This window comes from Rhinopithecus roxellana, chromosome 6 (assembly GCF_007565055.1).
Source record: "Rhinopithecus roxellana isolate Shanxi Qingling chromosome 6, ASM756505v1, whole genome shotgun sequence".
NCBI classification, from domain to species: Eukaryota; Metazoa; Chordata; class Mammalia; order Primates; family Cercopithecidae; genus Rhinopithecus; species Rhinopithecus roxellana.
The window spans coordinates 14,894,108-14,919,497 of record NC_044554.1 but is presented as its reverse complement, the minus strand read 5'-3'; the positions used below and the strand labels follow the sequence as shown (position 1 = coordinate 14,919,497).

The 25,390-nt window shown below is 36.4% G+C and overlaps 1 protein-coding gene across 1 annotated transcript in view; it reads right to left on the bottom strand.

Annotated features, from left to right (window-relative positions):
• ORC5 (origin recognition complex subunit 5) overlaps nt 1–23,394 on the bottom strand; it is an 81,629-nt gene extending 58,235 nt beyond the window's left edge. Inside the window, exons 1-8 of the mRNA XM_010380472.1 lie at nt 23,187–23,394; nt 19,438–19,530; nt 15,782–15,982; nt 14,322–14,396; nt 11,762–11,873; nt 4,955–5,085; nt 834–882; nt 654–744 (exon numbers count right to left, since the gene is read on the bottom strand). Coding sequence (XP_010378774.1) covers nt 654–744; nt 834–882; nt 4,955–5,085; nt 11,762–11,873; nt 14,322–14,396; nt 15,782–15,982; nt 19,438–19,530; nt 23,187–23,258 — 824 coding nt within the window. The 5' untranslated portion in view covers nt 23,259–23,394. The remainder of the gene's footprint in view (nt 1–653; nt 745–833; nt 883–4,954; nt 5,086–11,761; nt 11,874–14,321; nt 14,397–15,781; nt 15,983–19,437; nt 19,531–23,186) is intronic.
• Between the last annotated feature and the right edge of the window lie 1,996 nt (nt 23,395–25,390).

Below are 25,390 nucleotides of genomic sequence, written 5' to 3'. Positions count from 1 at the left end.
TGTGGCTAAAAGGGTTCTGACACTGACTCCTAGCTACCACTCACTCCCTTCAACGGGTGACCAGACAACAACCCAGGACAGGTCCGTTCTGTCACCAAGGGACAATAAAAACCTAAATACAGGATGACTGATCAGCAATGCTTTTGGAGAAAAATCTTGATTAAAAGGGGAAAAAGTAAAAGTTGTCAGAATCAAAATGGAGTCACGCGTTAAAAATCCTGACAAACAGAGCCAAGAAAGGCCACGAAGGCTTCTCATCCATAATGCCTGATAAAACGAACTATTACAAAAGACAGAAAAAAAACATAACCTTGTATAAAGGCTAATGCAATCTTACACAAAAAAATACCTCCATGAGGACATCTGCCCAGCAACTGCCTGTCCAGCTCTGAACCGTAACAGATCCTTGTAGTGAAGAATAATTATCTCAAAACAATTATGTAATTCACTTCATTCTTCCTTTAAAAACCTTGTCTTCCTTTACCTCCCTGAAGATGCAGAGTTTACTACAGCATGTGCTTTCCCATCGCAATGCCAATTCTCAAACAGGTATCGTTTTCTTTTAGAGTCCCTCTGTCTGTTATTTCAGTTGAGAGAGTATATATCCTGAGTAAAGACATAAAAAATAGTATGCATACTAAATAGAAAATTACCTTGATATTTCCCTGAGATAAACAGTCTGCATGGCTTTCTTCAAATGAGGTTCAATATTTCTCCACAGTTTGCGAGTATCACGTTCACTTGCTACCCCAAAGGGAAGAAAATTTCAGTAATTTGTATCTTGTAAAAACCTTTCTCAAAATAAATATTAATAAGTAAAATTACACAGTTACCTTCTCCTTTAACCACAGGTTCACAATATTTAGGAAAATTAAGTACTGCCTGTAAGTAAAGAAAAAAAGGGAAGAAAAAAGCACTGATTGATCACAATTAGACATTTATTTTTCAAGTAAAATCTGTATTAATATTCAGGAAATTTTACTTAAACACATTTGCTCAAGTCAAATGTAATTATACACAGTGGCATGTGCCTGTAATCCCAGCTACTCAGGCTGAGGCAGGGGGATCACTTGAGCCCAGGAGATCAAGACTGTAGTGTGTGCTGTGACTGCGCCTGTAAACAGCCATTGCACTCCAGCCTGGAGGACATGGCAAGACTCTGATTCTTTCTTTAAAAAAAATGTAATTGTAGCTTATTACTACAACAAAACAGCAAAAATACCAATAATGACAGCACAACACAAAATATTCTTTAATTGGCTAAATTCTGCCTAATACATTAGCCTCTGTATACAAAATTAGGAGAATGGAGTGTCTCACCAAAAATACACTTCTTTGGTATATTTTGATATGGCTAATCAGAAGGGTTGCAAGCACAAGAATAGCCCTGAAAAGCTCCTTTTTGTGAGGGAGAATTGCATCTGTAGAGGAAATAAGGAAACAGCAGATACAAGCAGGCTTTCTCTGATCATCCCCCACCTTGGATCTAGGAAAGACTAACTCTCAAGAAAGAGATTTGAGGGTCTGACACCTTTGAAGGTCTGACAGAGAAACTTAGCACAGGCTACCATCTATTCTTTCTGGAAGTTGCTACCTATGAGGTTTCATTTGCACAACAAGAGTGCCTTCCCTAACCACGTCTTTCCTCCTCTCCCTCCAATAACCTGTTATGCCATGCTCCAAGCCCATTTTCTTTCTGTAGCCTCAGGATGGTATAAAAATTTGAATCAGCTGGCCCCCATTTCTGCCCCCCACCTTTTGAGTCTTATATTTTGTGTAAGGCTCCTGTGCCCATATGCATATTAATAAATTTGTATGCAATAACTAATGTATGCAGGACTTCATACCTAGGTGAGGGGTTGATAGGTGCAGCAAACCACCATGGCACACATTTTACCTATGTAACAAACATGCACGTCCTGCACATGTATCCTGGAACTCAATATAAAATTAAATTAAAATTAAAAAATAAATTTGTATGCCTTTTTTTCCCATGAATCTATTATTAGTTTGTTTTATAGATTCAAATTACCAAAACTGCAGGGTAAAAATATGAATTTCCCTACAGTAACAAAGCATAATTTGTACTTTTAGGTTATATTTATGTCATACAGAACCATAAAACATATAATGAAAAACCTCAAGCCCAAATAATTAACTGTTATTTTCTAATGTCTGAACATTCTCATCAATTAAACATCATCGAGTTTCGTATGACTCAAAATATTTGGATTGGCAGCACTACCTGAGACTGTTATAAATCCAAGTTCTTGGCATCATCTCAGGCATACCAAATCAGAATCTCTGAGGATGAGACCCAGGAATCTATGTCTAACGATCTCTCTAGAAATTCTATGTATTCTAAAGTTTGAGGAGTACTAATTAACTAATTATAACTACTTATTAGTTTTCTATGAATCAGCATTGGAATTCTACTGAACAGTCGTTTAAGCAAACTGGTTAAAAACATACTGCTTCCATTTATTAAAAAAATATATATATGTGTGTGTGTGTATATATATATATATGTTTGTTCCCAAGTATTTCATATCAAATTATTCAATGAGGCATAGAAAAAAGATATATATAAATGTGTAACTATGTAACATGTAAGTAGGTAACAGAAAACTAAGAACCAAATCATTAATTTCTTCCTATTCTACTTCATAAAAAACAATTATTTAAAGTAGAAAAATCTTCCAAATTTGGCTAATATTAAGTGTAGAGAAGAAGAATCAAGAAGACATTATTCGCTTCAGCCAAACTTCCTTACTGTGATTTTAGATTTTCAGATCTAAGCATAGTTTAATAACACTACAGTGTCATAATGTTAACAGCTACTGGTACACAATTTGGCTTATCAAAATAAACAATTGACCCTTGAACAACATAGGTTTGAACTATGAAGGTCCACTTGTCCACAGATTTTTTTTTTCAACCAAATGCAGATCACAAACACAGATCAAAAACATAGTATTCAGGGAATGCAAAACCTATGTATATGGAGGGCTAACTTTTGTACACTCAGGTTCTGCAGAGTTGATTGCAGGGTTTGAGTGTGCTCAGATTTTGATATACATGGGACTGGTCCTGGAACCAATCCCCCAAGTATACTAAGGGGCAATTGTATTGATTTTCTTTTTGGTTGAAACACTAAAATATGTTTAAGAATTTATGAATAACAGTTAAAAAGGCAGTATCATAAGGTTTGTTAGAGAAAACAAACCTAAATGAATATCAAAGTAGTACTTTATTTTCTCCTATCTTAAGCTACCTATAGAACTAGCCTCTAAGAAATACAGAAATATCAGTTCATAAAGCATCTTTCCAGAAAAGATCCCTGAAAAGAATATTTTTCAGGTGATTTAATAAACTTTCAAGAAACATGCCACTTACAAACTTTGAGACAAACACAAACAACACTATACATCTGAAGAAAAAAGGAAAATGAGTATCTTTATTTTTCTATGTTCTATATATAGAGAAAACTTAAGAACACTGTGCTATTTTTCTCTAATGTTTAAGGATCCTTTTCTGTATTTATTATTACCGATAGTAGTATAAGACTTAAACCATACTTCACATTTATGAATATGATTTTTAAGAAAGCTGTAACCTTACCCTAAATAAAGTCATTCCTCAGTGAAACCCAAAGAACTTTTAAAAATACTATATTTAAATAAATATTTCTCTCTTTACATTTTATTTTCCCATAAATATTTTCCCTAAATTTTTTCTTCTTATATTTTATAATCTACTTTGAAATAGCTGCCAGCACAGATTCCCACAGGATTTGAGTGCTAAACAGTGGTAACTGCAAGTTACTTTCCAGTGAAGACAGAGGAGGATAATTTGCTCCTAAGTTCATCTCACCCAGGTACGTTTTCCTGACCCTCTCCTCTCTGTCTCTTGTGTTATCATTTCCCTCAGAAGCCAGGGATCCCAAGACATCCAACTTCTAGAAGAATGTTAGTGATAAACTGGAACTGGAAAAACCGTTTTGTTTTTTCCTGAGAAGACATCTGAAATCTACATGCAAATCAGAGGAACCCTGAAATCTGAAACTTTCAAGAACATACTAAATGTGAGTATAATTTTAAATAGTTGTCTTCTATGTTCTGTCTCAAACACACACTGAATCTAAGTAACACTTCTCAGGGCAGAAAGAGAAAAAGAACAAAGTGAAGAAAATGTGTTAACAGACATAGAATCTGTTACTTTGAAAGTGACTGTTTTCCAGCCTCAGATATATTACTATTTTCTGTTAAATGGAGCTAAGATCTTAATTATTAATTAAGGATTTCTAAAAGGGAAACTAGAAATTCTTGTCTCCTTCCTTTCCCATCCCCACAATTAAACAAAAAAGGTCAAAGAAAAATTCAACATCAGCATTTTTCAAACTGTCTATGATATATAAACAGCTATTCTAATTGTTTAAAAAAAAATTAAAAAGAACCATCTATACAAAGATCACCAGCTCAGGGTCACTGGTTAATGAAAGACCTGCAATGAAAGCTTCCAACCATACTCAAATCCATCTAGATTCTAGACCTCAATCATTGCATACATAAAACTTGAACAAAATCTGTTACAAAATATTAACAGAGTTGTAAAACTACTCAAATTTTTACATCTGTTTTCTGTTATTCCTCATTTTGATTTTAATGGAGTTCTGCATTTTCTGCAATTAGAGAAAAAACAAGGAAGAGTGAGAAGATCTGAGAATGACATTTTTCTGATCAGAACAAGCAAAGTTTGTACTAACCCACAAACATCTACCTTCTTATGGTATGTTAGCCTCAAGAGGCCATATGCAAATTCCCAGAATAAAATTTCAGTTTCTAACCTATCTCACACCATTTCTACAAGGAAAATATTAAAAGATATATATACACATATATTTATACACACACACACACACACACATATATATACAAGCAAAACATTCATTTACCAGATGTCTGAGCTCTTTCAAATCTCGACAAACAGTGTAGAAAACTCCAAGAAGAATGTTAATGTAGGCAGCATAGAAATCAGCTGAATACTCTGGAGGATGATCATGGGACAGGATCTTTTGAAGGTTCCCTGTTCACAGGACACAAAATAACTTAATTAACACAGTACCCTAATCATATCTTCAAGCATTTTATAACAAAGGTATTTAAAAAAAAAACCAAACCCAGCCATAATTAAGGAATAATAAAACTATTACAATATTAGAATAGAAAAGTGTGATTTGTGATATAAAAAATATGTATTTGATCTTCACCCCGGTTCCTGGCACAGAGCTTCTAAAAGCCCTCATAATTTCCTGAATGAGAAGGATAAGAGGAGTATCTTTTGTTACTCCTAATAAGCCCTTTTAAAACATACCTCAATTTATACTAATGAGGTGTTTCTTGATGGGTGATATGGTTTGGCTCTGTGTCCCCACCCATATCTCATTTGAAATTTTCAGTGTTGGAGGAGGGGCCTGGTAGGAGGTGACTGACTCATGGAGCCACTTCCCCCTCGCTGTTCTTGTGATAAGAGTTCTCATGAGATCTGGTTGTCTCAAAGTGTGCAGCAATTCCCCCTTCACGCTCTCTCTCCTGCTGATCTTATGAAGATGTGTTAGCTTCCCTTTCACCTTCCAACATGACTGCAAGTTTCCTGAGGCCTCCCCAGAAGCAGAAGCCTGTACAGCCCACAGACTGTGAGTCTATTAAACCTCTTTTCTTTATAAATTTATAAATCACCCAGTCTCAGGTATGTTTATAGCAGTGTGAGAATGGACTAATACAGTGGGCCCCTAGATAGCTTCAGGATGGGGACTGGTTGTCAGAGGAACCAACCAAGTGATTAGAGGCCTGTATTCTCACATACACTGCTATGAGGAAATATCCATGACTGGGTAATTTATAAAGAAAAGAGGTTTAATTGACTCACAGTTCTGCATGGCTGGGGAGGCCTCAGGAAACTTATAATCATGGTGGAAGGCACTCTTAACAGTGCAGCAGGAGAGAGAATGAGTGCCAGCAGGGGAAATGCCAGACACTTATACAACCAACAGCTCTCATGAGAACTCAGTGTCTTAAGAACAGCATGGAGGAACCGCCCCCATGATTCAATTACCTTCCACCAGGTCCCTCCATGACATGTGGGGATTATGGGATTATAATTCAAGATGAGATCTGGGTGGGGACACAAAGCCAAACCATATCAAGGCCCCACCTCCTGTCCTTGGGAAAAGGAGAAGGGCTAAAGATCGAATCCACGACCAATGACCAACGATTTAATCAAATCATGACTATATAATGGCACCTCCATAAAAAATCCTAAATGATGAGGTTCTGAGTTTCCAGGATAGTAAATATATCCACATGCTGAGAGGGTAGCACACCCCAGCCTCACATGGACAGAAGCTCCTAGGCTTGGGACCCCACTGGTCCTTGTCCTGTGTACCTGCTCATCTGGCTGTTCATTTGTACCCTTTATAATAAACGGAATAAGTAAAGTTGTTTTCTTGAGTTCAGTGAGCCATTCTAGCAAATTATCAAACCTGAGGAGGGGGTCACGTGAAACCCCAATTTATAACCAGTCTTCAGGAGTACAGGTAGAAACCTGGGACTTAGACTGGTGTCTGAAGTGCTAATATTCTTGTAGGACTAAGTCCTTAACTTGTGAGGTCTGCACTAACTTCTGGTAGTTAGTGTCAGAAGTGAATTGAATTTTAGGACACCCACTTGATATCTAGAGAACTGAAGAATTTGCTGTTGGGTGAACAAAAATACCCCACACATTTGGTGTCAGAAGTGTTTTGAGTAAAAATAATTCTGAAAATGTAATCGAAATTTTGAAACTGATGGTAAAAAAAATTATTAAATATTAAGACAAATAGAAAACAATGACAGCTGAAGAAAATCTCAAGAACCTTATGACCGGCAAAATCAGTAATAAGGGAAAAAATACTGTAGATTCTAGTTTTTCTTCCTATTAAGTAAATCAACTAGGAAAAAAAAAGGGGATAGTACATAAACTGCCAACAAACTAGAAAATGCTCATGTTTTGTAAAATGAAAATAATTAATTTTTTTACAATAATCATCACCTGATCTTAGTCCTTACTTTGTTATTCCCCCTTTTATAAAACATGTTTTCTCCCTACAACTTTGATATCTTTACTCTACTTCTGTTATATCTCAGGCTCTTTATAAAATATCATGTTAAGAGTCCTAACCTTATACTTTACCCTGCGGGAAATAATCATATTTTAGAAACACAGTAAAATTTAAAGGGAAACAACTATATATTATTCAAAATTTCCCAGTCATAATACCGGAATCAATTAGACATTCATTCCTTATCGTAAGATCCTTTGACTTCTTGGTGCAATGGTCTCCTTAGACTTCTTAGTTAAGAGCTCTTTGCATATGACTAGAACTTTAAACCTAGTTCAGAGGGCTCAAGTTTTTTGCAAAAATTACAGGTAAAAACTCTTCCAGGATATTCTAATCATGTCAATTTCCTTTTGTTTAAGGTTCCCAGTAAGTTAGTATTTTTAGTAAGGTCATTTACCATTGATTTTAATCACTTTTGTGACTGCGAATCAATTAGACACAGGTACAAGATAAAAAAAAAATATAAACTATCTGAAAATTTATAAACATAAGTTTAGAAATAGCTCTATTAAGGAATATTTAAACACAGAAGTTGACAAAAAAAAAAACTTCTAAGTCTAGTTTTATACTTAGAATATTATCCTGAATGGATACTAGATGAGACACTGTTACTGAATTTGCTTTATTTCAAAACTGCTGAAAAAATAAAAATAAAAGCCAAAACTTCCCTTTGGAGTCTATGTACTTTTACATTCTAACAGCAAACTTTAAATACAACGTCACTAAGATTTTTTAACTAGGCATGGGGAAATAGCTAATATATTGAAAATTTCTAAAAGGTACCAAAAAACTTAGAAACAAAGATATCTACCTACAAAACCTACCAAATAACTGGATGGATGTAAGAAAAGAGAGATGGAGGGAAGAGATAAATATCACAGAGATGAACAAGCAAAAAAAAAAAAAAAAAAACCAATAAGAAAAAACTTCTATAAATGAATGGGTAAGAAAATTTGGAAAACACTTGAGTCTCCAGCTCAGATTGCACTTCTAAGTACCCCCTGAACATCTCTATCTGGGTATTCCTCACAGGTAGCCCTCTGTATCCCATAAGAAAGTTGATTAGACGTTATCACTGGCCCATTTCAGCCCTGATGAAAGTCTTATAAGAATCGGAATCCTCACTGTGTTGCTGTAAAAGTAACCTAGCAACTTGTTTATAGACTACAGACAAAACTCTCTGAGTATAATTCTATAATAAGCAAGTCATGCCAGCTCTAACAGTCTAGGACTATTCAAATTCATGGAAAAAAAAAAATCCCATCTATATCAGAAAGCTGAAAACAGCGTATCATCGGGTAGTAAATAAAGGGTAGGAGAAACCCACTGGTTGGTCTCCTTGGGTCTTAAAATTTCACTGTCCAAGTATATGCTAATGTGCAAAGAAAAGCCATTCCTAACTTGCAGAGAGACTTCTGCTTCCAGTTGTGAGGGAGTAGGAGCATCCAGAAATACCCTCCTCTAATAATCAATTAAAAACTGGACACACTATAGAAAACAACTATTTTCAAATATCAAACAAATGGCAGTAACGGACCGTAATACCTGAGAAAAGGTAAACAAATAAGGTGAGTCCTACCATCAGCCAAGCTTTCTAACAAGAGGTAATTTTAAGACTGTGGTGCAAGGAGAGTTCCAAAAGGAGTTCATTTATCCTACTGAGTTGAGGAGAGAGACCAGAGCCGAGGGAGCTGAGATAGCTATAATTTGCAGGGCAGCGTATCTGAGGGGAGGAAGCTGTGCCAAAAAAGAGCTCCAGAAATCTGTACAGGGGTTCCCCTCAAGTCTTAGCTTAATACCAATCTGTGTATGCACAGGATAAAACCCTATAAAGCCATGCAAGAACAATTTTTAGGGAAAAAACAATCATTGGAGAGCTATATGTCAATTCCCAGAATTCACACAGGGCTGTGAATTTTTCATGCTGCCACTAGTCAGAAGGCAGAGACCATGCTAAACACACAGGGCATTCAGTAGAGATTCCAGAAAAACTATGTCTTAGAAGTAGAGCTAAAATTAGCCCTGGTATAATGGCTACTCTGGATTATCTCTCCAAAAAAAGTTTAAAAACAGCCTTAAAAGAGTCAACTGTATCTGTAAGTAATTAAATATGCTAATGAGAAAAAAGTCCAAAACACAATAAAAAACACAATATCTATAATTCAATAAAAAATTACTAGACACATGAAGAAGCATAACGGATACCCAAGATGGAGAAAAATTAGTCAGAGGGAACAAACCCAAAACAAAAGAGGTAATTGAATTAGTAAACAAGAAAATTAAAACAACTGTTATAAATATGCTCATATGCTCAAGGATATAAAAGAAAACAAAAGCATAATGAGATCAGTAATGAAAATTCTACAGGATGAGACTGGCTGCCCACTAGACACTTGTAAAAAAAAAAAAAAAAGCCAGTGAACTGAAAGACATACAAACATACAAACAAAAAAAACCCAAATAAAACACACACACACACAAAGATTTAAAATTTAAATAAACAGACTTTCAGTAAAACAATATAAAGTGCTCTAACATACCTATAATGCAATCCCACACAAAAAAGATAGAGAAGTAAAGGTGATGGGGCAGACAAAATATTTGAAGAAATACTGTCTGAAATTTTTCCAAAGCTGATGAAACTATACACCCACAACTTAAGAATTCAACAAATCCCCAGCAGGATAAACAATAAAAGTTATTTTCTTTCTTGTCCTGTTTTTTAAAGCCAAAATAATAATATTTAACATGAGGTTTATAATAATAGTTGAGGTTTATAATATAGTATTACATGCTTTATAATAAATATAGAAGTAAAATGTAAGACAACAGCAGTACAAATGTTCTTAAGTAGGAAACTGTAATCACTGAAATTTCAGATTGTTATTAGAACATAACTTAATCTGTCCAAACTGACACAATAACTAAACCAAAAACCTAATCAAGTACATTATAATCTCTCTAAAGAAAAAATATCCATCACCAAAAGATGAGTAGTCTGCACGAGGTAAAGACCAGAAAACAAGACTTCCAAACTGGGCGCCTAGCCGTAACTGCTAAGAGGACAGCTGTCCTTAAAATCAGACACCATATTCCTGAAAATGATATGTTTCAAGTTATTATGACAGGATAACACTAACCACTTAGATAATCTCTTTGCCCTGGTTCCACACTTAACCATAATTTCAACTTATCTATTAACGTTCCCCTTCTGAATGGCTTTTTGTCTGACTACAGTGTTTCTGCTTTAAAAAAAAAAAAAACTGAATAGGAAAAAGGCCCTAAAATTTAATAATCAGAATTTAACTTGGCTCCATTTTATATACTTTGCAAAAGTCTATTATCCTATACTCACTAAAATTACTAAGACCATTTTATTTACTTTTGTCCTCAAACTCTCTATCTATGCTGCTTTGTATCTTTGTAAATTTTTAAATCTATAAATTTATAGAATTTTTAAAATTTAATTCTATAATGACTTACATTATTAATTCAACTTGACTGAAATGTATAAAATCAACTTTTTTAGTAATTTTCTCAAATTCTAAATAGTTTTTCAGCACTTAAAATGGGTCATAAAAAAACTGAACTATGAAGAACAGTGCTGACATAGGTACAGAATTTTTTTTTTTTTTAAATAAAATCCTTTATCACTTTTCCTCCTACCCTTTATTTTGGGATTTTTATGGATGAGAAATCAATGACAATAAGGACTCCATCTATTTTGGGTTGCTGTTTAAAAAAAAAATTCAGCTAATTAGCTAAGACGGAAGGTGTTATTTGACTGCTGTTCTGGTGAAAACAGACAAAAATGTGTTAATCTTAATGTATGTTTACAGCTGATTAGTTCAGAGGGATAGTGTTAATGAGGCCAAGGTCATGGAATGCTATTTTTTTATAGACTGCTAATCATCTTATACTTCATAGTTATAATCTCTGAATCCCAAGTATCATCTCTGTATGACAGCCCAGTATTAATCCACAAAGCTATTCAGCAACACAAAAAACTACTGTGTTCTTCCAAAGACCAAAAGCATCAGGATCTATGAAATTTAAGATTAAATGCAGTCCCCAAGAAAATAAGAAACACAAGGGCTAGTAATTGGCACCGTATGAGTTACAGTAAAGAAAATGAGATTTATAAAATCAAAAGATGTAAGCGCAACATGGTACCTAACCCAAGTATACAGTAAATGAAGATTTCAACACACTCTTAATATGCTTTACAAGTCTAGTCTGATTATTCGTACAGATGTCATAATCACACTACATATACATCTTAATGTATTGACTAAAAAAATGAAGATACATTAGCACAAATATGAGAGTTGCTCATCCAAAAAAAATTAGTAATTATACAATAATCTCTCACAGTTCCAAAGTAAATTTTATAAGTGCAGAAATACAAACATCTTATTTGAGATTGGCAGCAAACCTTAACAGTGTAATACTTTGATATTCCCATTTGATATTCAAATACTTTGAATATCAAAATACTTTGAATATCAAAGTATTCCCATTTGAATATGCTAGTTTAATCTTTCAAACAACAAAAACTATTCTCCTGCATAACATTTGCCAAAACAATGTTTTAAGGTTTACCTATGCTGTAATCAGGGAAATATAAGACAAATGGCTCAAAGCATCCAGTATTTGGACGAAATTTTTCCCAAACAATTTCACTGAGAAAGAGAACAGTCACATTTCTGTCAGCCTGTAAAAGAAAGAAATAAAAGTAACTTTGCATTTAAAAATCTTAATCAGAGCAGTATTTCCATTTGGATTTTTCTTTCAAATAAATCCCCCAAAGTTCTAACCTATAACAAATTATTTGCACATTAATAAACCTTATTTAGAAAACCTAATCAAGGAGCTCATCCATTTGCAAACTGTCACACACCCAAGCTGGAGTGCAGTGGCATAATCACAGCTCACTGTGGCCTAAACCTCCCAGGCATAAGTGATCCTCCAATACCTCTCAAGTAGCTGGGACATGTGCCACCATACCTGACTAAATTCTGTATCTTTTGTAAAGACAGGGTCTCTGTAAGTTACCCAGGCTGGTCTTGAACTCCTGGACTCAAGTGATCTTCCTGCCTCAGCCTCTCAAAGTGCTGAAATTACAGGCATTAGCCATCACATTGGGTCTGATTTTTTTAAGAATCTCTGAATTTATTTCTATAGCGGTAAAATAACATACCCTAATCACAATCCTGCTAACAAATTACTGAATTGTTTTTGCTATAAAAATATGATTACCTAAAAGCATTTTATAAAATCAGTTTAAATACATTGAGAGGCTAAAAAGAGGATTTATAGAGCTGAAAGATTTTAAATTGGTAATGTTCTTATCTATTCATCTGATAAGTACTTTCAGTATATATGATATTCATCATATTTTAAACTTCCTTTTACTTAAATACTTAATATAAAAAAAAGAGAAATGCTTTTGCCAGATTTCTCTTAAATGAAATACATTTTAAAAAATCAAGCATGGTTCCAGAAATGTCAAAACAATTCTCTTTCCCAGTTCAGCTGAGATTACTCTAAATCTTTTAATTTTCTTCAAACAATTTCTGTAATTGAAACTAAAAAATTGTCAAAAGTCCTAATTGTTGTGAAGGGATGTATGACTACCATTACTAGGCATAAGGAGGAAAAAATAGGGTGATCTATACTGTAAAGGCAAGAAGACAATAATGCACTCTGGATACCAGATGGTGAGTTCTAGAGCAAAGCAATAGGAAATAGTGGATGCATATGCAAAAACCCGCAAATACAAATGAAACAAACAAATAAAAGGAAAGGAAATAGGAGACATCTACTCAAAGAAGACAGGTTTTGAGTTTCAGTAATAAAATGTCAAGAGTTAATGAAACCAAGAAAAGCAAGACTGTGTGAGGTTAACTTCCAGAATAGGCCACCAATAGCTACGCTTATCATCCTGTCCTCTCTATACCTCCCCTCCCTCAACTATTACTAAAAGTAAACTTCAGGAGTCGGCCTTGGGCACACAATGATTTCAGTGGCCTCTCTAAACTTCTAGCAGATTCTCAAATTTGAATAATGTATTTAACTTTGAAAGGCAGATATGCTTTAAGCACTTCTCCCCAAGTATTTACTTTATTATAATATTACTTAATACTTTAACACATACAAACATAAAATTAGGTAGGTATAAACTGCTTATGCTCAAAGCACTTATAAAATTATAAAACCAAAATAAATTTATAAATACAAACCATAAAACCAATAAAATTTAAATTAATATTAACTGAATATATTGAACAGTATTCTTTCACTCAAACTAAATCTTTATTCCCTTTGTGAGTACAGTGAATATGGTTCTACCTGGAAACAACCACAGCTATTTCTCTCACCAATTTTCCTTATTCAAACTATTAGAAAACCCTGTTTTATCTGTGATATTATTTGGCTTTCACCTGATGCAAATGCCTAGTAAGTCCGCCCCTGTTCTTTTCTTATTGGGCCATGACAATCACAGTAGTATTAATTAGTAACCCTTCGCTTAATGTTGTTGATAGATTCTGGGAAACTGACGTTAAGCGCAACATATAATGAAACCAGTTTTTTTCCTCAACAATGTTATAATGAAATGATGCTGAAGGTAAGGAAGAACCTGCTGTAGGCTGTTTCACTTAAAGTTGCAGTTTCCAAGAATCTACTGAGATGTTAAGTGAGGACTTACTGTACTTTGTGAAGCCAACACAAGAGTAAACTGACATACAAAAGTAAACTCTGACACTGAGGTTATAAGATAGAAATCCAGATGAGCCAGAATAGCCATGCTATTCTTATTTTAGATTATCCTTATTTTGAAATGCAAAGAAAATTTTAAAATCTTTGAGATTTTAAAGTCTGGCCCTCTGCCATTTATTCTAGAAACATCTAAAAACTTTTAATAGAAAGCAATAACTTCATAATTAGAGAGGAAAAGCTAAAATAATTGAAGAATAAATGCTATGAAATCACCAACTGATTTTACTATGAAAAAAATACTGAGCTTTACCGATAAGAGAAATGCAAACTACAATTATATTAAAATACTAATTCTCACCTATCAAATAGCAAAATGAAAAAATTTTACAACACAATCCATTGATTAAGTTGTGGGGAAAAAGCACTCTCTCACATTACGTACCAATTCTTGTAATCTAAGAAATCCAGGCAAAAGATTTGCTTCCATATCTCTTAGATACTCTGCTTTATCTAGAACCTTTAAAAAAAAAGAAGAAGAAATGCATTTACAAAGCCTTTACAAAATGACATGATTTGATTGTGTCCCCCAAAGTTCATGTGTTGGAACTTAATCCCCAGTGCGGCAGTATTGGGAAGTGGAGCTCCATAAAAGACGATTAAGTCACGAGGGCTCTGTCCTCATCAATGAATTAATATTGTTATCAAGGGAATGGGTTATTGAAAGAATGGCTTTGTTATAAAAGGGACTTCTGCCACCTCTTACTCTCACCCTCGTCCTCTCTTGGACTTCTACCTTTCACCATGTGAGGAGGCAGCAAGAAGGACCTTGCCAGATGCGGGGACCTCAACCTTTGACTTCCTAACCTCCAGAACTGTGAGAAATAAATGTCTTTTCTTTATAAATTACCCAGCACAATTGGCTTTGAAATGTGAAACCGACATGAGATTTGGGAGGGGCCAAGGGTGGAATGGTGTGGTCAGGCTTTGTGTCCCCATCCAAATCTCATCTTAAATTGTAATCTCCATAATCCCCATGTGTCAAGGGAGAGACCAGGTGGAGGTAAATGAATCATGGGGGTGGTTCCCCCATACTGTTCTTGTGATAGTGAGTTATCATGAGATCTGACGATTTTATAAGGAGCTTCTCCTTCCTCCCACTTTGTGAAGCAGATGCCTTGCTTCCCCTTTGCTTTCTGTCGATTATAAGTTTCCTGAGGCCTCCCCAGCCATGCTGAACTGTAAGCCAATTAACCTCTTTCCTTTATGAACTATCCAGTCTTGGTTAGTTCTTATCCAATTCCAAAGATGATAATTTTAACATGTCTTCAGAGTAATCAGGCATATTTGTTGCTCTAAAGTCTTCACTACCTCCTATCCACTCCCTAAGAAATTAAATAAAGTGCTTTAGTATAGTTTTCTAGACCTTCCATGATTTGCCCCAACCTATCTTCCAGTCTTCTTTTTCTCTCTTCATACTTTATAACCCACTAAAACTAGACTATTTGGTATTCTCTGGTCTCCATTTTTAGCTGCATGCGTTTACTTATATAATTCTATCTGAAATTCATCTACTTCAATTTCTTCCTAGAATACTCTGATTCATTTAGGTCTGTCTCAAATGCTAATACCTCATGAAGCTGTATTGGATATACACAGTCAATACTTTGCATCTGGTGACAATCACTTATCACATTCTACATGTAGTCACATGTATGTGTCATACCTTTTCTATTAAATGAAGCTTCCCTTGGATAAGGAATATGTTTAACACATTTCTGTATACAAAAGCATCTGGCACAGAGCACTGTACATAATGAAACTCAAAACAAATACATGAAAATTGATCTAATAAATTATTGGTTTTCAACATAAGAGATGATCTAATCAAATGAAATTACTTACAATATATACAGTCTGATCCTTGAGATTTTCAGCTGCGGTTACTTGTTTGAACAAGCGAACAAAATCATTAAAAGTTTCACAGGTTATTTCAGTAGAACATCCATCCTCTGAAGAACTAAGATGATTCAATTTATTTAAAATTTGTTCCAAAAGCAGCCTCAAGGTAAAGCATTCAACGCAATTCACAAAGACATGTGGGAGCTGAAAACGAAAACCAAAACCGTATAAGTAAAGAAGAAAACACACAGACACAATAATGGCTCTGCTGATATTCTCCATTTGCCTTTCTTTTTTTTTTTTTTTTTTTTTGAGACGGAGTCTTGCTCTGTCGCCCAGGCTGGAGTGCAGTAGCCAGATCTCAGCTCACTGCAAGCTCCGCCTCCTGGGTTCACGCCATTCTCCTGCCTCAGCCTCCCGAGTAGCTGGGACTACAGGCGCCCGCCAGGTGGCCCGGCTAGTTTTTTGTATTTTTAGTAGAGACGGGGTTTCACCATGTTAGCCAGGATGGTCTTGATCTCCTGACCTCGTGATCCGCCCATCTCGGCCTCCCAAAGTACTGGGATTACAGGCTTGAGCCACCGCGCCCGGCCCATTTGCCTTTCTAAATCTACATCCCACCAAACCCACCCCATGCCCTAAGAGCCTGACAGCTACAGAATTACATCACCCAGACTCTCTTACTTTCTGGCTGTGGATAGAGACGCCAATGGAAAGAACCAGCAGGAGACTAAGGGAGAATGGTGGGAGAGAAGTTTGGATATTGATTTCCTTGACTCCCACCATGACCCCTCAGCGGCCCCAGCTTGGCAGTGTATACTCTTCTACCAAAGATCAAGTTGGACAGCCCCTTTTCTAAGGTTACACCTCTTGTAGGGTTCTAGTAACAGCTCCTTTCTATGGTCCCTTCAGGCCTGGAGGTGGTAAAGGCCCTGGTGTACCATCATCCCTTAGTGATTCCCATAAAATGTCCTCAACCTTTATAAAACTGTCCCTTCATTAACTCTCTTCAATTATTTCTTTCAGCTTGCCATTTCTTTCTTATGGAAATTCAAAGCAAACTTGTATTTTCCTATAAAGAATTCTTATAAAGAAATCAGCCAGGAATGGTGGCTCCTGTCTGTAATCCCAAGGCTTTGAGGTCAAGAGTTCAAGACTAGCCTGGGCAATATAGCGAGACTCTGTCTTCGTTTAAAAAAAAAGAAATCTAAGTATATTTGAATGTTAAAATTCTTAATAGGAATTTCACACTTATAACTTTAATATAATATCCTTGAATAAACTTAAGTCAAAAAAAAAAAAAGAATTTTAAGAGTTAGAAACCATAGCAATCCTCCTATGAGGACTGTAAGCACTAGCTCTTTACTAGGCATATTGCTCCTGCCTGTAATCTCAGTGCTTTAGGAGGGGTGGGAGGATCACTTGACCCCAGGAGTTCAAGATCAGCCTGGAAAACACAGTGAGACTCCGTCTTTAAAAAATAAAAAAAATTAGACAGGCCTGCTGGAGTACGTCTGTAAGTCCCAGCTACTTGGGAGGCTGAGGTGGGAGTATCACTTGAGCCCAGGAATTCACGGCTGCAATGAGCTGTGATCATACCACTGTACTCCAATCTGGGCAACAGAGCAAGACTCCATTTCAAAAAAAAAACAACTAGCACTTCATTTAAAAAAACTATCAAAATATCAAAATGAGGTAACTCCAGAAATAATAAGGACACAAACGAGACTTGCTCACAAATACAGTCTATCCTCAAAATAAGATCACAAAAGCAGATTCATTCTGAGGAAGATAACTTGTGGCATTTGGCAGAAATAATGGAATTTGTAACTATTTTTAGTGATTTTATAAACTTTATCCAATAAGGAGGCTTTTCTTTCTCTGAATAACAGTGTCACTAAAGCCACATTAAACTTACTTGGGGACAGTTTCACCAGCATTTGCTAACTCACTTTACTCTCACTTCTTTACGAACAAGAGTCCACAACATCTCTGTTATGAATAGTGTCTCGCTTATGGCATTTGTGCTATCCATGACCTTTAAAGGTAGCATATTCTAAGTGCCTGTCTGAGTCCCTGTATCAGAAGTAGTAACAATAATCATATATTACACTGATTAAGTAGCAGCAGAAACTACAATGTGATAAAAAAAAATGGAATGCAGCTCTTAAATATAAAACTTCCTTATTGGGTTTTATTGCTTTTATTCAACACATATTTTGGGGGCACTTCATTCAACGGGTTCTGAAATGCAAATGCCTGGACCAAGACCTTGTACACTCATATTCTGAAGTCTAGTATACAGCCCAGGCATATGTGTTTTTAAAATGCATGACTGATCTTTGGGATAAAAAGCTGAAATCCACAAGTTAATAAGCTGAAATCCACAAGTTAGTATGTGCCAAGTAGTGTGCTTGGTGCTGGGGATAATTTCAAGAAACTCATAATCTAAAGCCAGGGAAACAAACAAAAAATCATAGCTGAGAGGGCTAAATATTATGACAGAATTAAGCACAGGGTGCTAAGGCTGCAAAACAGGGGAGCATCTGATACAGCCTAGAGGATCAGGAAAGACCTTGCAGAATATAAGTAGAAGAAAACCTGGCAAAATAAATAAGCATCTGCCAAGTAACAGGAAGAGCGAGTACAGGAAACCCATTTCAAGTAGGGGAGCAGCATGTGCCATGGCTTGAAAGTAAGAGAGCAGGAACTATACACAGTTCAGTATGCCATCCTAAACACACATCCTTAGAGCTAGAGGTTAGTAAGCCAAAGCCTGTGGGCTAGCCACCTGTTTTTGTACATACTGTTGCTCTGAAACACAGTCATGCCCATTCACACAGAGAATGCCCATAGGTGCTTTCACAATACAGCAGAGTCAAGTAGGTGAGACAGAAACTACATGGTCCACAAGTACAAAATGTTACTTATCTGCCCCTTAAGAAAAAGACTGCCCATCTCTGGTTTAGGATATGAAAGGGAGTATGGCAATACTCATCAATAATAGCAGCTAACCTTTATTAAGTGCTTACTACGCACTATGTACTGCAGAAAGCACTTTCCATGTACTAACATTTAATTCTTTTAATCCCAGATGTTGTCACTATGAGCCAACTTTGCAGATGGAGAAAGCACTAACTGGTGAATCCAAAAAGGAACATGAGTCTGCCAGACTCTACAGCCCACTTAACCACTGTGTTATGAAAGATAAATTCAGCTCATGAAAGGTCTTATACATTGGGCAAATTACTTGAACACTGTCCTGAAGATCTTAAGATTTGCAAGGCCTGGCTGCTGGTTGAAGACTGCAAATAAGAGGCTTACAGAAATACGTGGAAAAAAACAATGGTAAATGTAAATCCTAGCAGCAGTGGCTAGGATTAAAGGTAGATGGAGAAATGATTTTAAGAATGTGAAGCAACAGATCAAGTTTATTGATGTGATTTACTAAATGAGGGAAGATGAGGAAACAGTTAAGAAAGTGCAAGTTTGGACAACTGTGTCAATTACAGTAGATCACTCATGGGAAAGATAATATGGGAAAAAGAGCAATGTAAAGGTGGTATGTTCAATTTTGTATTTGTGGAGATTCACAATCTTCAGTACCAATATTATACATTAAAGAATGGCAAAGAAATACTTAATATTTTTATTCTTACCTCTAAAGTTTTCAACAACGTTTGTGTTACATAGGTCTTTCCACTGGCAGTATGTCCATAAATAAAAATGGATGGAAAGCTAAAATGATGTCTCTAAGGGGAGAAAAAACAAAGACAAATATGAGGCTGCACACACAAAATAGAAAATAAACACTTATCAACTTGTGAGAAAGTTGTATGTGGAAAAGTAAAATATTCGATCCAAATTCCTAACAGTAAGCATATTGTGGATGCATCAACACACTTTGAACTTACCTGAATTCAACTCTAAGCACTTTGTTATGAAATTAAAATTTCTGTAACATATTTGGCATACTTTATTATGTACTATATATTTATATTTTTTATTATTGTACAGGTTTACATATACGAACTTGTATTTTCAACTTTACAGGACATTTAAGAGATTTTTCAAGGATAATTTTGTCCATACTCCATTTTTATATTACTCCTTCTTGAAGACTCTTATCTCCTGGGATGCCACAACTTCACTGTACATTTTAATGCTATGAAATTAAGTACATATAATCAAAAGATTAAAAGGGATTTCAAGGGTCCTCATTCTTAGGAAAACTTACAGACTACTTCTGAACTACGCACACTCACTAATGCTGGCATAAATGCATACATCAGATCACATAAAACACTAATAAAATCTGCATAGCATTTATTTTAAAATACATACAAGATCTTTCTGCAGTACATTAAGTTAGCAGCTAGATAAAAGTAAACATTGTCAATGGTCTCTCTGGTCTAGTTAATACTACAAATACTTATACTTCATTACTTAAATGAACACTTTCATTAGATACCTACTAAATGCTGAAAACCAAGCAGTACTGAAAAGTACAAATATCAGTAAAAGACATTATCTACTTTGGAGGAAATTACAGTCTATATTTTAAAAATAATTATAGGAGAATTGGATCACATTTTTAAAATAATTATAGGAAAACTGGATTACATTTTTAAAATAATTACAGGAAAACTGGATGTTTTTTAATAATACTATTTTTTTTTTTTGAGATGGAGTCTCACTCTGTCATCCAGGCTGGAGTGCAATGGTGCGATCTCGGCTCACTTCAGTCTCTGCCTCCTGGGTTCAAGTGATTCTCCTGCCTCAGCCTCCCGAGCAGCTGGGATTACAGGCGCGTGCCACCGGGCCCAGCTAATTTTTGTATTTTTAGTTACGACGGGGTTTCACCATTTTGGTCAGGCTGGTCTCGAACTCCTGACCTTGTGATCCACCTGCCTCGGCCTCCCAAAGTGCTGGGATTACAGGTGTGAGCCACTGCGCCCGGCCTATTTTTCAATAATACTTTAAAAAAAAAAAAAATAATTACAAGAAAATGGGATTATGCAATTTCCATGAGGAAGTTGAGTCTCAATTATCATCGATTACAGCAACAGTCACAAACATTTATTACATTCTAGTCACTAAGTTAAACATTTCCTTTTATAAGACAAATCAGGAAGTCAGATTTACACAGGAAAAAGACTCTAAATGGCATACAGCTATGGCAAAAGCAGCTCAACTGCTAAAAATAAACTAAAAATTTACTGGAAATGAATAGGTAATGTAATACATGAACCCTTTTCTAAAGTTTATATGTAACAATCACACAAATTAACTGGCTCAAAAATTCTGTCTCAGCAGGGTGCGGTGGCTCACGCCTGTGATCCCAACACTTTGGGAGGGCAAGGCAGGCAGATCACTTGAGTTTAGGAGTCCGCCTGTGAAACAGTGAAACCCCATCTCTATGAAAAATACAAAAATAGCCAGGCTTGGTGGCACACACCTGTGGTTCCAGCTATTCGGAGGCTGAGGTGGGAGGATTGCTTGAGCCTGGGAGGCAGAGGCTGCAGTGAGCCAAGATCATGCCACTGCACTCCAGCCTGGGAAAGAGAACCAAACTCTGTCTCAAAAAACAAAAGCAAAAAATTCTGTCTCAAGAATTAAATGCATGTTGCTGAGTATCTCTGCTATCCATTACATGTTGTTGACTAATAATACCTTATAACATCTTTCCTATTGTGACCTAGAATTATATTGAACTGTTCCACTGTTATTTAACCTTTCACCTTTATAAATCTCGCTAACGTAAACTGCAATAAGCTAGTGCCTGCCACAGAAAAGGTGCTCAGTAAATATTTATTGAACAAATAAATGAGCCTTCTTAGAAACACGAAACAATTTTTTATATTTCTTTCCTATTAGTTCTTTGTATTTCCCACATGCACAGCACCTTGCAGAAAACTGATAATATTGTTAAACATAATTTTCATTAAGAGCAAAGGTCAAAAACCCTTCTGTGATCCACCACTAAGTCAATACTACTCATCCCTATTTGCCAATGTTCTTTTTCAGCAGGAGCATTTCTGGTTGGAGTGATCTGCGTTCCAGAGATGAAATGCAGAGAACATAATCAAGAAAATGCTCCAGTAATAATATAACTATCATTGAAAGCATTATAAATAGAAAATTAATTGAAGATGCAGTTGTTGACCTCTAACTTCCCTAAATAATGCGCCCCTTTAGACAAGGGGAGTACTTTTCCACTAATGCTTCACAGGCCACCTCAAACTACCATGCAGTATTTCTAGTTGGATGAAAGTACTGTCACGTGTTCAAAGATGGACCACATATACAACAGTGGTCTCATAAGATTATAATACCCTATTTTTGCTGTACCTTTTCTATGTTTAGATACGTTTAGATGCAGACTTATCACTGTGTTACAACTGCCTACGGTATTCAGTAGAGTTGCACCGCTGTAGAGGTTTATAGCCTAGGAGGAATACACCATACAGCCTAGGTGTATAGCAGGCTACACCATCTAGGTTCGTGTAAATACACTTTATGATATTCACAGGGATTAAATTGCCTAACGATGCATTTCTCAGGACATATCCCCCTCATTAAGTGACAGCAATGCATGACTGTAGTTAGAAAAGCAAACCAGAAGATGGGGATATACAGTATGACCCTATATTCTCATTCACTTTCTTCACAGGTAAGATCCAAGTTTGATTAATTCCAATTCTGATTAATGAGTCTGAATCAAAAAGTACATCAAAGACCACCAGAAAATAGTCAAACACAGGTTAAATTTTGAATTGGTGAATGCTACCTTCTGTCTATTGAAAGGACTCCCTATGTAACTATGTTCATCCAGAGAAGACAAACTCCTCTCTAGGGCATCCTGTGAACTATCAGTTAAGGAGAAAAGTTTACAGTAGACCTCTTCGGGACTGTTACAATTCTGGAAAAGCCAGTGAATTTTTAAACCTGAAGAACTGCTTTGCCCCTTAGTGGCCTTGGAAGCAACCACCTCTCTACACTTGACTCACTCCAACTACCGCACAGAAACGTGTGAACTTATATTTGAATAAACAACACTCTGCAAACACATCTGTTACATAAATGTCATTGGGCTGGGGTAAGATAAGCAACTTCTAGGAGCTAATGTGGGCAAACTTCTCAAAAGTGTGGCGTGTGTCAAACACGTCTTAGGCAACGTTCTGTAGTGCAGGCCGGTCCTTCTTAGACAGTTTCCTCTTCAATAATCGGAAGAGATTGTGGGTGAAGGTGCAGTACAGAACCACAACACCCCTATTTAACGTAAAAACGGCCTTTTGGTCCTCAATCCAAACACGAAAATATATATATATATATATATATAGGAATAGGTCGCAAGACTACCGAAACGTCTGCCTCCAGGATCTGGAAGACAGTTTAACTACAATACCTCTCCAAACAAGGACTGCAAGGTGGACACTTGAGACTCGCGACAAAGCACCACGTTTTCCAAGTGGGGCATTCTGGCGGTCACCCCGCAGTGGCCAGTGCAGCCCACCCACAGAGCCCTAGCACAAGCGGGAGCCTTTCCCGGGTCTGAAGGCCCGCTCTCCCGCCGGAAACCGGACCCGCAGCGTTGTGGGAGGAGCCGGTGCTGCCTCGCTGCGGAGTGACGACAGCGCGTACGCCGAGCGTCGCCGCCGCTCTAGTCTCACGGCCGGAACCATCGTCTTCTCGCTGGTCTTGTGCCCTCCGGGGCTTTGCGGAGTCTACTGCTTGGTGAGGATTTCGGGCTGCGGCATTTTCCACTCAAAGGCCAAGAAGACAACCTGGAGATGCGCGAATAGGGAAGGGGTGGAAGGGGTTAAGGGGGTCCTTTGGGCCTCCAATGACCCGTGGACCCCGTACCTTTAGTTTTCCCGGCTGGAAGCCCCAAGTTTAGACACCTTGAGTGCCTAAGAAGACCGACCGGGAGCTGCGTTCCTTAGAGGGACGTGGAAGGCGGACTTAGAAGACTAATGTTGTCAAAAGATGGTTTGTTTTTTTTCCCCTGACGTCGTTGTGGGAAATTAGTGGCATTGAGTACAAAACAGGGTGTAATGGGGTTTAATGCACAGCTTGGAGTTAACTATTTTTCGTGCAAGCTTGAAACCAAATGTGGAAGGCCTCTCATTCCTAATGGGAGGAAGTCATAGCGTGTGTTGGTGAGGGTGATAGTAAAAATGCTACTTTTAGCATTAGGCTTTCACGTGTATTTATTCGTGGGGCACCTACTAGCAACTAAACAGTAGAAGATTGTGGAAATAAGATACAGAAGTAGACACTTGCGTGGTGGAAAGAGAGCTTGGCGTCCTGAAACCCCTGGGTTGGGACCACTGACCTAACTGCTGGATAGTGGGACTTTGAAATAGTTGAGTCTCAACTTCCTTATCTATAAAATAGGGATAATACTGGCTAGGTTATTGCTAGGAATAAAAGATCCTGTACATACTACCTGTTATACATAAATTTAAATTGTGGACTTCAATCTGCCCAAAGATTGTAGATCAGGCTTTAGACGGTCAAAAGGATCTTTTGAGAATTGTGGTATGTAACGTATTAGCTAGTCAAAATCATTTTTTCACAACAACAATTCAAAAGCATTTGCCCAGGTACTTTTAATAGAGAATTCCAAAGAGAATTCTAAAGGTTATAATGGGACCATCCATCAAATTTCAATGTCTTCAAGGGAAGCTTGGAGAGTAGCCTCTGCTACTCTCCCAAGACTGTTATACATCTGTAACATAGTATGCATATAATGTATGCATACATTATAATCATAACACTACATCTTTATAGCATTCGATAAAACTGACTAAATAATTGTCTAAAATGTTAGTCTCCCTCTTTATATACTTTATGAGGGCAGAAAACACTGTCTTCACAGTTCAATTTCAGGCATACACAGTTAATGTCTGGCAGATACATAAGAAACAGTCAAATAATTGTCGACCTGAAAGAACATGCCTTACCACCTGGATGATTTAGGATAGTTTCTCAGAGGAGAGAACCTGGAAGCTGAGGCTGAAGAAAAAATTCACCTGTGAGACCAAGAAGGAAATTGTAAACAAAAGAATGTAAAGACAAAAAGGAACAAATGGGCAATCCCGTACCAGAGACTAACAAATACTTTTTATGTGTAAACCTGGAGAGTAGTAGGAGGTCAGGCTGGAGACCAATAAAGAACTTTAGGCAGAGAAGCAAATATTGAGATTTGACTTTTAGAAATATCCCTTCCGACTACATTGTGGAAAGTGGAATCAATTTGATTTGTTGAAAAGGCTATTGCAGTGTCCCAAATAGTAAATAATAATGTCCTCAATAAACAATGGGAATAGGTAAGAGGGAATGGTAATTAAAGTTTATTAAACATAATGTGACAGACACTGTGATAGATATATTACTCCCATTTAAATTTTAACAATATTATAATAGAGATACCATTCTTGTTTCACATATTGAAAAACCAGCTGAGGTTAGGTAACTTATCCAAAGGTTTATAGTTCATAGTTACTTGAACTTAGATCTGGTTAATCCTAAAGCCTTATTCTTTTTACTATCCCATACTGAGAATGTGCTAGGTCTGAGAGAAATTCAGAAGTATATTTTATAGAA